Genomic DNA, 12468 nt, shown 5'->3' with positions numbered 1-12468 from the left:
CCAAATGCCCAGAGAGGGAAGGGAAGGGGGGACAGGGTTCCCCATGGAAGCCTCTGTCTGTGAATCCCTACCTCCTCCTGGCAGTTAACACCAGGGTCCAGCTCCCACTGGAGGAAACAGCTTGTCTCCTCCCAGTGCCTCCTGAGCACAGCAAAGCCTCAGTCCCACCTTGTACCCAGCACACACAGGAGACAGCATAAGGAGCCCCTTTCTACTCAATAATAGCTCGGGATGTCCTAAGCGTGTCAGGCCTGTTCACGTGTGCCATCTTCACAGCAGCCCTGGAAGGCAGGTGTTGTTAGTATCCCCACCTTACAGATGAGAAGTGGAAGCAGAGAGAGATGAGTAACTTACTCAAGGTCACACAGATTGTATGGAACGGCGGAGCCATGGTCCGAGCCAGGGTAATCCAGGTGCGAGGCTCCTAATCCCTACCACACTGCCTCTCCAACACGCTGAGGTGAAGCTATATGCCCTGTCCTCCTGGAGGGCTGGGGCTCTCACAGGACAGGGTGCTGAAGAGAAGGGCCTCCCCAGGTATGAAGGGTAGGGACAGTTCCAGTGGCCCCAGGGATCCAGGGCTCCACCAGCGGCATCTGCCAGTGCTGTTCACTCCAACCTCAGGAGAGTGGAGTAGCTCCGACCCACTGCTGGAGACTCTGCAGCTGCTAGGGACATTCTGCAGCCAGAGCCACAGGGCTGCCCAACTGTCCCCCGCAGACTCCGCACGAAGTGGGCTGCCAAAGGGCAAACAGCTGTCAGCAGGGCACCTGGCCGTGGTATGAGAACTGCTGATCACAGGGGTGACACCTGGGGGGCCAGTGGGGGACTCTGAGTTACCCTGAGCAAGGCAGCCAATGCGGGTAGGGGCAAGCAGAGGCCATGGCCTCTTTTACCCAGCTGTCTGATCAGCCTGCCTGCAGCACGGAGGGAACATGGCTCAAGGCTGAAGCAGACCCCGTATTTTCTCCCCAAGGGAAGCTAATCTTGGAGGGGGCTTTGGGCCAGCAGAGCTCACTCCCCAAGCCCCAACCCAGGGTGCCAGGTTTCAGGTGGGCTATGCTGGGAAGCTGAGGCTAAGAGTCAGCGTCCCCAGGTTCCTCTTCCAGCAGAGAACTCGGCTGCACGGCTTTGCTGTCATCTGTCCTGGAGTCCTTGAGAGTCTGACATGTCATGGGTGCCAAGGGCCGTCGTAAGCACCCAACCCTCCCAATCCAAATGCCCACTCCACCTGGCAGTGTGAACTGCTGCCAGGTCGCCGTGTGTCAGCTCCTCCCAGACCCGCTCCAGGCCACTGAGCTTCCAAATCCCTGCTTGCTCCCTGGCGCAGGCCACACCACCCACTTGCTGCTCAGGCCTGGAAGTGCCTGCTGCGTGGGAGCAGTGCGCCAAGCTGCTCACCTCATCCCGCCACGCCAGGGGAGGGAGTCTCATGCCGAAGCTTACTGGTACCAGGGCCATCCCCTCCCTCTGGGAGCTGAAGGACTGGAACCCAGAACCAGGGCCTGGGCACAGCAGAGAACGCTGTGTGGAGGGGAGGAGCAGGGCCTGAAGAGTGTGGCCCTGGAGGCGGGGTGGTGCACTGGGCAGCGTCCTGGGCCCGCAGCCAGGAGACCTGGCTTCAAGTTCTGGACTCCACTTCCCAACTGCACTGTGGCCTTTGGTCAGTGCCTCCTGTGCTCAGTTTCCCCAGCAACCACTCTCCAAGGCATGAGTGCTTATTTCAAACCTCTGAACCTGTTCTAGCCTGGCCCCAGGAACGCAGGTGTAGGACAGCTCCAGGAACTGACATCTGAAACAAGTATCCCAGAGGCCTTGATTCTCACGAGGAGCACTGACGTAGGGTAGTGGGGAAAACAGAAGGCACCGAAGCCGGGTGGCTACGGTGTGCCATCCCAAGAGAAATCCAGGGCCGCATGCAGCCCACTGGCAAACCTGCAGCTCTAGCTGAAGGACAGTGCCAAGGTGCCCACCTCATGGCCTGGCACCAGTGCCAAGGCCTTCAAGACAATGCCGGCCAGCCCACTGCACTTTGCCTTTTACTCTCTGTTTCTTGTTTCTCGTCTACAACTCTAATATGTGCCTCCTCTGCTTTCTTTCCTTCCTTCTTTCCCCCTATTTCACAGACTTTGGGGAGTGCCTGCTTTATGCCTACATTCTGGGGGGGTACATGGCAAATCTGAAGACAGAGACTGTACCCCCAGGAGTCTGCACCCTGGGCTTCCGTGCCCTGTCCAGCTCCATCAGGTCCTCTAGAAACAGAAAGGCTGCTGCCGCCCACACTCCCAGCAGGCTGAGCCACGCTGCCCCACCACCAAGAGGTGCAGGGAGGCAGAAAGGGCTTGGCGACCCGAGGAACCTGAGCCAGCCCCAGAAGGCCATGCCAGTGGGCAGAAGCATACGTTTTAAATCCTGATGCTTTATGGCTGGGTGACCCTGGGCTATGCGCCACTCTGTGCCTTAGTTTCTTCACATGCAAGTGCGATGATGCTCACACTAGTGTGTATAGAGCACCTGCTATGTGCTGAGCTCTGTGTAAGTGCTTTACCCTAGCGAATGTCCTTACGCCATCCGTACGTCACCGAAGCCCCATGTCCCTATTCTACAGACATGGACACGCAGAGGGAAGAAGTGTAGAGACTCGCCCCGGGGGCTACACAGCTTGTAAGTGACACTCTGGCTTCAGAGTCTGGGTATATAATCTCTCTCCTGTACCGATTCTATTAACTACACTTCACACAGCTAGGGGCAAAGCAAGGCACTTGGAACACTGCCTGTACATGAAAACACACACAAAAGCGGCAATAGTTATCATTGTTGGGTTTGCCTAACTCGTTTTTCTGCAAAGCAGAACCTCCAGCCCAGAGAGCCTGGGAAACACCCTCTCCTGGCCTTATCTCCGAGGAGGCGGTCAGGATGATCAGGATGGTGTGAGGTGGAGCCCAAAAGAGGGATTCCCTGTTCCCGACTCTTCTGTGTTTGTGCCAAAATAGTAAAGCCAGGACCCCACTTCCCAAATCTCCAAGTTGTTGGCTGTCTGAACGGCTGGCCACTGGACAGCTCCTTTTCCTACTCGGAGGGGACACTGATGTCCAGTCCCCCAGTGCAGCACAGGGCTGAGATGGGTCCTACTCAGCCTCGACATGGGCACTTGGCGGGGTTCTGGAAAAGCCCTAGGAGGCGGAGTGGCCACCCCAGGTGGAAGCTGCCTGCTTCTCATCAGAGCCTCCTAGGAACTCTATTCTTAGGGTGCTTTTAACTTTGACATCTTCCAGAAGTTTCCCTGCACAAAAGCAACCCTGCCGTGGCTGTAATTTACACGTCACATCACTTGCACACAGCACAGTCCACCCCCTTCAACCACTCCCACTCTCATACCTTCCCCTGCCCGACTCGCAAAAATGGCTTCTGCATCATTCCAACCACCCTTCTTCCCCTGCTTCTCACTCCAGGGGACAGCAGGTGACATGTGAAACTGACAGAGGAAGGGGAAGGGGGGCCGGGGAAATTCAGCGAAATCCAAGCTTTGGAACTTCCCCGTTTCCAGGATGGGCATCACTTCTGCTTGGCGGTCCACGTTGCCATAGCAACAGCCCAGCTGTGCCCAAATGCCCGTTTGCCACCCAACCTGGGAGTACCCAGTGTGAGCCACTTACTGTGATGGTGTTTTCCTTGCTCTGCTTTTTGCCTGGTGAGGAGGATCCCAGGTTCTGGAGAGAGAGGTAAGAAATATCATCAGAGCAGTTCTCCATATTGGACTTTTTTTCCCCCATTCAGGTTCCCTGAGGGTGGAGGGCTTGGTTAAAATCCCTGTACTGGTGAAGTCCAGGGATGTTCAGCCTGCTGTTCACTCCTAAGTCACCATAGCCTGGGTTAGGGTAGACAGGAAGATCTCCCGAGTCCACGCTGTTCCCATGCTCAGCTCTCAGGCTACAGGCAAAGTGGAAAAAGGCTCCTGCAGAAAACTGCTCCAAGCCAGGTCTCCCCTCCTCTCCTCTCAATCTGATTTGGGGAGTTAACCCCTCTGCTGCCCTCTGCTGGTGAAAGGTTCTGTGTGCTCACTGTCTGAGCCTCAGAATCCAACCAGGAGCAGAGTTTGGGCCAATCGCAGGCCATGCCTCTTGCCAGTGAGGATTCAGACTGTGACACCTTATTCTGAAACTCCCAGGTCCAAATATCAAACCCTAAGTATGGGCAGCACGCACAGGGCACTGCTCAGTAACTGCTGAGACTTGCCAGTCTCCCAGCCCCAGAAGCCAGGAGCCATTTCTCAGCCAAGCCAGCATCAGCTTCCACTCAGTCTCTGGGTTGCCTTTTTGTGTCTTCCCTGATGCCAGCAGGAAACTGGGGTCCCAAGTACGGCTGAGCCCACAGGTCCTTGGCAGGGGTCCTTGTCAAAGTCCTACACTGGGGTGTGCTGGCAGACAAAACCAATGGCTGCCAGCTGAAAACGTCACATCTGTCTTAAGAGGAGATGACGTTCAACCCTGGGTCTTCCTTGTGCAATTAGCAATTACATTAGGGAGTCGACACCAGAGGTCCCGGGCAGCACCTGAGGTGTCTCCTGTCCTGAGCCTCACAGTGACCTTACTAAGCTACCGTGGATGGGCATCCTATTTACATTCCGGCACTGACACCCAAACTTCCCCTATCCTGGGTGGAACAGAAGAAATGTCTGTCACTTATTAGACAAAATTCCAGGAAAATCATGCAAGTGCTTTGCCAGTGAGGTGCAAGGAAACCAGCAGCCCCGTCATTCACCCTCAGACAACCCAACCCTAGACCACCCTTCTGCTGTGGGTAATCAGCAGCCCCTCACTTGGGAGCTGGACTAAGTGCTCATTTCTTACTGCCTTACAGTGCTCCTTTGGCTGCTAAATAAAATCAACTCATGAAAAGTGACGTCCTTAGAGGGCTTTGCAAAAAGTAACTCTCCTTCAGGACCCTGCATTTCACAGGCAAGAAATTGATTACTGGCTTTGAGACCCTGGCCAGGGATCCTGAATTCTCTGTGTCTCAGTTTTGCCATCTATAAAATGGGATCATTACTGCTGGTCTTTAGGCTTTGAGGTACACCAGGTCTGAGGAGCCTATCCCGAACGAGATTCAGCTGTACCTCCCACAGCTGCTGCTCCAGCAGGTCCCTGGTGGGGTGAGCTGCTCCCACCAGAACCTGCAGCTCTCACTTGGAGCCATGCTGATCTGGTCAACCTTCTGTCATTTTATCACGGTGTCTATGTACAGCAACTCCTCTGGCTGCTGACAGTTGTTCAGTTTCCATCAGTATTTTTAAGGCATCACGTCGTCCATCTGGCCAACCCTGCACCCTCTCATGCTATCGGTTCTGTCCCAGGTCATGTGCCAAAGTTCCTGGTGGAAGAAGGCAAACAGAGGCCCCATGGCCAGGGCCAGTTACCAAGGGGAGAGATGGGGATGGAAATCTCTTCCAGGCGAGACACTGGCCGGGCGCATGTATGCCAGGAAGGCGGAGAGTTGCATTTGGGGTGGATCCTGCAGTTTGCCCTCTCCCTGTTATGGGCGAACAGTGCACTGCCACCATTGCTCTGGGCCTGGCACCCGGTGCTCCAGCAGCCTTGGCCAGTCTTTGAGTCCACAGGTGGATGCTGATGTTGCTGGGGATGCAGAGATGGGTGAGGAGGACAACTGAGAGAGAGGAACCATTGCAAGAGCTACTGCCACGGAACGACTGCTTATCTCAGCAAGCACCAGGCTTGGCATCTGACATACTTAATCTCGCTTAATCCTCACAGCCCTCGCGAGATGTGTGGCATCTTATCTGTTTTTGCAGAACATGATACTAAGGCTTGCAGTAGCTAAATCATCCAGGGTCACAAGACTGGTAAACAGACAAGTGGAAACCAGACCTGAAGCCTGCGTATTTCTCTTTTCTATCTTCTGTCATCTCTTCACTTTGAGACCTGGGACAGTGTCTTGCTTTCCAGGTATTTTTGCAGGGACCAAAAGAGATCTCCATCTTTTACTAGCATTCATTCCAAGACTGCTGTGTACAAAACTCTGTGGAATGAAACTGGACATGGAGATCACACCTATTCCCTACAACTTAGGTCAGGACAGCAACACATGGAGGGTGGCTGTTCTGTGAGTGGGAGCCCATACCTCCCCTGATCTCTGCCCTGTTGGCCGTGGATCACTTCAACCAGTGCTTATCTGAGACAGAGGGGCTATAGGCAATACCAGTCTCTGTGACTGCTGCTGCTGATCTGTGCCCACCATTTCAGAATCACATACATATGTTATATATGTGCAAAGATATGTACATATATCTATGCACCACACATACACACACCCCTACTTTGTATCACTGAAAAGTCCCAGAAGGAAGGATACTACATCACATTGTCAGCATTTACCAGCTATATAGTGTGTTTTTAAATACCATTCCCCACTAAAAGGAACCCAAGCTCCTTGGAAAACATGGCTAGTCCCAAATACAACAGATCCGGAATAGCTAGCAGTGGCAGGAGCTAAGAAAATGCGTAAGTAGTAATGATGACATAACAAAAGGACATAAAAACCTTCCTCTAAAGGGCTCCCACAGACTACATTTGGGGCAATCCGAGCATGAATATGAAAAATGACTACAACTGACTCACTCCAAGGTGGAGGGAGGAAACACTTCATCTCAGAAAAATGGAAATAAAATGTATCAGGAATTAGAAATTCACCATTTAGGAACCCCAGTGTCGAAAGAGATTCAGGCGACGATTATCAAGGATGTTCAAAGCCGTGAGTGAAAAGATTGTCGGGGAACAGGATAGTCACTCAGTATCATACTGGCATCCCACAGATTACTGACAAACTAGGGAAGAAAAATGTACCCCTTCAAAGGAGAAATCTAGTAGCTGGCACATTAGCCAAGAGCTCAAACAGCCTCATCAGCAGGTTGCAGACCTGGGAGCTGTGCCTCTGGATGTAAGAAGCACTCAACATGCTTAGAGAGTGTCCTCACCAACACTGCTTAGTGAGAATCCAAGAACTTAACGCATCTAAGCACAAGAAAGCAGCTCGATCCAGCATGTAGGTCACTCTACAAGACAACTGACCTGGCCTCTCCAAAAACATCAATGTGAGGAAGGACAGGAGAAAAAAGATCTGAGAGATCAACCTAGGTGAAAAGAGATTAAAGGGACGGCGGAGAGAAAACGTTCCGTCTGTGCACAATGGAATGCTACTCCGCTACAAGAGCGAAGGTCTGAGCCACACAACACTGGCCTCACAAACACAAGAAGTGAAAGCAGCCAGGCACAGAGGCCCACAAATAGCACAATTCCACTACACGCAATGGCCAGAGCTGGAAAATGCAGTGAAAGAAAGCACAACAGTGGTTGCCTAAGGCCTTTTGGGATTTTTTTTTTTTTTTTTGGATAATGAAAATATTCCAAAATTCATTAGGATGATGGTCCACAACTTCATGAATACACTAAAAAAACCCCACTGTTTGTACAAATCAAAGAGAGTAAGTTGTACAGTATACAAGTTACATATCAACAAAGCTGTTTTTAAAAAAGAGACAGACAGACAGACAGACAGGCTGGAGAAACACAGCAACCGATGAAACTTGAATGGATCCTGGACTGGGGAGAAAAGCTGATACGAAAGACACCTGGGGGAAAACTGCAAATCTGAATGTGGAATATATCTACGCTAGGTAATATGACTGAATTCATGTTTTTTTTTTAAGTGTAGTAATGGTGTTGTGATGTTTTTCCCCTTTGAAACACATTCTGAAACATTTGCATTTAAAACAACGTTATCAGGAAATTGCTTTAAATAATGATGAGGTGGGAGCGTTAGGTGGCTGCTGCCATAGGGAGCATCAATAAAACAAAACTGGTTTAATTCCGGGTAATTGCTGAAGTTAAATGATAGCTCTATAGTACTTTATGACAGTATTCCTTCAACTTTTACAAAGGTTTCCAAATTCCCATGGATATTTTTAAAATTTATTTTGTTTGTGGTTCCACAGAATTCCCCTCCTCCATTTATTGTTTAAATCCCTCTCCAGCCTGGGGTCCTCCTGACTCCACCCGGACAGCTCTGCTGTCACCATGAGGACTAACAGAAAGTGGGTGACACCAACTGCTGGCGAAACTATAGCAGTCACACACGAGGGATTCATCAGTGCCCTGTTCCACCGTCCCCACAGCCTGTATCTGCCCCCTAAACATAATTTTCTGGGCCTTACTCCTTGGGCAGGTGGGATTCTGTAGGAAATCCCTCCATGGCTTCCAGAAATGGTTGGGATCACACCCAAGCATCCGGTGAGAGGCCCATGCAGACAGCTCCAGCCTCCTGTTCCACCCTCCTACCTCTAATTTAATAAGCCAGGCCTGCTGCACTCGGCCTCTGTGGGTTCTTTAAAAGCATCACTTTCCTCCTCACCTCGAGGCACCACACAAGCTCTTCCTTCTCCCGGAATGCTGTTACCCCCAAGTCCCCACATCTTTGCTGAGCTAAACCCCTGCTCATCCTTCCCAGTCTTCAACGAAATAACTCTTCTCAGAGAGCCTGTTCCTGACATTTCCACGGCCACCAGACTAGGTCCTTGTGGCAGACGCTTCCTCCAGCCCGGGCACTGCTTGATTTACATCATCACTTATCTGAATCCGTTCCTTACCAGCTACAGACTTTCATCAAAGCAGGGGTTACATCCTTATCAGTCTCCCTGCCTGTAAAGATGTAAATGCTCGATAGAACAGTTTATTGATTTAAGAGAGAAGGGGCAGAGAGATTCAGCATCTCAGTCTTTCCCCATTTTCAACTGCTTTCTTCAATTGGTTCCTTAAATCTCTAAACCTCAAGTCTTATTCTTTTTCTTCCCTCCTGCGTATTTGTGGAGAAGATCATGGGAAACCAGAATAACTGAAAGATGGATCACAAAAGGCACTAGTGGGCAAGATGGAAGAAAACTGGCTAGGACTTGCTTCTCTAAGGGTTGGCAAAACTATTAGCTTTTGATCCACCTCTCCCTCCCAATCAGGAGGGCCCCTTTAACCAAAAACCAGGCAGCAGCCCAACCCAGGCCCTCAGTGCTGACAGACACCTTCCAATGGGTGGCTGCACATCACAGCCATCCCCCGTGCACATCTGTTTGGGTCTCCCCAGGGCTAGAAGAAGGAGGGGGAGTGACCCAGGCATCAGTCCTGCCCTTAACAGAATACAATGAAGACACACTCCTGACTCCCATGAAAATTCGACATTTACTCCCTGTGCTCCCGGCCTTCTAATCTTCCCAATTAGTCTACTTGAGGGAGGCAACCAGCAGGTAGCATAAAAAGACTTTCAGGATCGAGGCTTGTTTTTCTGGCCTCTGTCACTGTCACCTTGAGCAAGCCACTTTACTGCACACCCTGCCACATCGCATCTGGCCTATGTTCACCTGCTTCTTCATCCATCCGTGTTTCCATTATTATTAAGAGTAACCATCATGAGTTACGGTGGACAGCCTGGGGAGGAATGAGCAAATTGCCCTGTATGCTGAGGACAGTATGCTCAGGGAGCCTTTGCAGGAGGACTGTTTGTGAGCCATGTGTGTGTGTGTTTAGGCTTCAGCGCCTTCTGTGGATAAGCAGCTTTTCAAGTTCACAAAGTATGATAAAAAGTTATAGCTTTTTGGGGAGGCTGTGGCAGGATGATGCCAAGTTCCAAGCCAGCCTGGGTAACTAAGTAAAACTCTTATTTCCTTTACACATTTCACTATTTTTCATATTTCTTAAAATGAACACATTACACTTTTTTGGGGGGTGGTGGTAGGGATGAAACCCATGGCTTCAACACGCTACACAAATGCTTTGGGCTATACCTTCAGCCATTTTAATTTTTATTTTTGAGATAAAAATTACTCATGATGTTTGAGCAAGCGTTAGTATCCTCAGCAGAATTCTTATTTTCATTTCTTTTATTTCTTCTTCTTTTTTTGGTACTGGGGATCAAACTCGGGTCGTTGGGCTTGCAAGGCAGGCAGAGGAACCACTGAGCCAAATCCCTGGCCCAGAATTCCTATTTTCAAACTGGATACTTCTTGTTGGGAAGAGCTGTCGTGTGCATCAGAGGATGTTTAACAGCATCCCCAGCATCTATCAGTACACGCCATTAACAATGCCTCTGTAGTTAGGACAATCAAAATGTCTCCAGATGTCCTCTGAAGCAGAACCGAGATCTCAGATGCAATAAACCACCACAAATGCTCCCAGCCATTTTCTTTTTCACATAAGCATAGTTTTCCTGCTCTCAAAAGAGAATGACTATACATACAGTATATGTAGTTGGTGTTGTGCTTGTCCTATTCAATGTTAAGTTGTGACAACTTTCCACATCATTACATTTTCTGCAGAAGAATGCTTTTTAATGATTGTATAATATCACTGGCTAGCTGGCTGTCTAGTGCCATAATCCATTTTTCTCATCCCTTGGTGCTGGGCAATTAGGTTGGGTCCACCATTATGGGGCTATAAATAATGCTTGAGTGAAGAGCCTTATACATAAACCAAAATCCCTGAATATATTCCAAGAGCAGATGTTGGGAGAGAAATTCCTATGTCAGAAGCTTATGATACATACTATTAAGTCAGCTTCTACGTTGTAAGTCAGTTATTCCAGCAAACATTTTTCAATGGTTAACTAATAACTTCATACTACTTCTGGAGGCAGAAGGAGTTGTGTTTCATTAGGGAAGGAAGAATGGGAAGCGGTTTCCAATATTCTTCCACATGAGGCTCCAGCTAGTTCTTCATAAACTGCTGCAGAACTCAGGCTGATGTCTTCTGAGACGCTCTCCAATGTGACAGCAAGTAAATTTCCTTTCCGACAGAGTGACAGAACTGTTGTAAGGAGGCTACATGGGGACTCGGAAGAAAGCACTCGGAAGTTGGGGTTGACTCATCAGAGGAGCCATGAGCAGAGGAGTGAGGGGACACACACGACACTGTGTATGGACTCAGCCTAGGTCCCTACAACCCAGGATTGACCATCAGCAGCACCTGGGGACTGGCTGGAAATACTGTGCCATCTCAGGCTTCCTGGATAAGAATTTCAACAGGTGGCCAGGAGACGCAGACTTTGAGAACTCTGACCTACTGTGATGTTCAAACTCTTTGCCAGAGTTAAGTGAACTGAACCTGACCCCAACCGATGCTTAGCTTCTTAAGAGAATCACTTAGTAAGTTTTCAAAAACTAACATTGGAGCTGAGTGTCACACTTTAGAAATGGTACTAGAGCACAGGTCTTTCGTTGTAATTCCAGAAAAGACCTTTGGAGTCTGGAAGCTTCATTAAGAACCCCTCCTTGATAATTTATGAATGGACTAAATAAGACGAGTCCTAGTTTCTTAGACACAGCTTAAAGCACCTGAAGAAACCACAGGATGGGGTGTCAGGGCCACTCTGACCCCGCAGTCACTGTGTGAGTGTGCACAAGTTACTTAAGCATTCTGTGCTCCTGAGGTCTTATGCACAACACGGGAGTGGGTCCTGACACCCTCCAGGTGCCCTTGTGCAAGTGTCAAAAGAGATGGTGAATAAGAGCAGTTTTAATCTTAAAACATACTCCCAATTCTTCTTACTCCATAGCTGCCTCTATATAAGCTTAGCAAGTAAGATGAACAAATTTTACTGAATTCCTAGTCTGAGTGGGAGGAGTGGGGGATAGAAAAAGACACTAAACTGGATCGTGTGTACTCTTCACGTGATGGAAAACCTGGACTCTATCAGGAATGCAGACAGCAGAATGGACCCCTCTGGTCTGACAGTGACAAGTAATGTTCATCTGCTCCTCCTGCAAACCACCCTTGGCATTTAGAAAACTAGCAGACTTTAAGCATTCAGCTTCTCCCCACCAGGAGAAAACATGGCCCAGGTGGGCCACTCACCTTCCACTTGGGGCAGAATGGGCCTACAGTCAGCTAGACTCTCCCACTGTACCCATCCTTTTATGAACCCTTCCTGGGGGTACACACGCAGCTATCCTTACTTCCCTTAAAGGGACACCTTACCTGGGAATCACCGGTGGATTTTCGGAGACTCATGTGGGCAGTCTCTGGAGGGTGCGCTGGGGTCCCTGATGCGTGGTATCCATTCACTGCGGGGACAGAGACACGGCTCAGATGCTGTGTGGGCCACAGACAGGCACCCTCGACTTTGGCCACTGTGGCCCCTTTTCCCACCTCCTCCCCAGGTTCTGGGAGGTGTCACAGAGCTAGGTCCATCTCTCAGGATCTTTGCAGTAGCTGCAAAGCTGGAAATGGGTTAAAAGCATCTCTCTAATCCCTAGCACTCAAATTACTGAACTCTCAGGGGACTGAGTTTCTTCTCCATGGCCAGAAATCAGTTGGAGTCTCAGGTGCCAGTCAAGTGTCCCATCACACTATTGTGTCAGGTGGCCTCTGTGCCACCTTCCTACCATCCCTTTCCTCTCTCTCTCTCTCTCTC

General features: G+C 50.0%; 1 protein-coding gene across 5 annotated transcripts in view; it reads right to left on the bottom strand.

Moving 5' to 3' along the window:
• Window positions 1-12468, bottom strand: part of Gas7 (growth arrest specific 7) — a 117756-nt gene that overhangs the window by 30296 nt on the left and 74992 nt on the right. For 4 of the 5 annotated variants that reach the window (XM_010614977.2, XM_010614978.3, XM_010614979.2 and 1 more), the window contains exons 4-5: window positions 12033-12118; window positions 3657-3710 (exon numbers count right to left, since the gene is read on the bottom strand). In XM_010614977.2, the coding sequence (XP_010613279.1) occupies window positions 3657-3710; window positions 12033-12118 (140 nt within the window). The remainder of the gene's footprint in view (window positions 1-3656; window positions 3711-12032; window positions 12119-12468) is intronic. The other variant, XM_010614981.3, reaches the window with a different exon arrangement.

Source organism: Fukomys damarensis, unplaced genomic scaffold (assembly GCF_012274545.1).
Source record: "Fukomys damarensis isolate Sample0158 unplaced genomic scaffold, DMR_v1.0_HiC HiC_scaffold_13, whole genome shotgun sequence".
Taxonomy (NCBI): Eukaryota; Metazoa; Chordata; class Mammalia; order Rodentia; family Bathyergidae; genus Fukomys; species Fukomys damarensis.
Note: the sequence above shows the minus strand (reverse complement) of the source record. Positions and strands in the feature narration are given on the sequence as shown.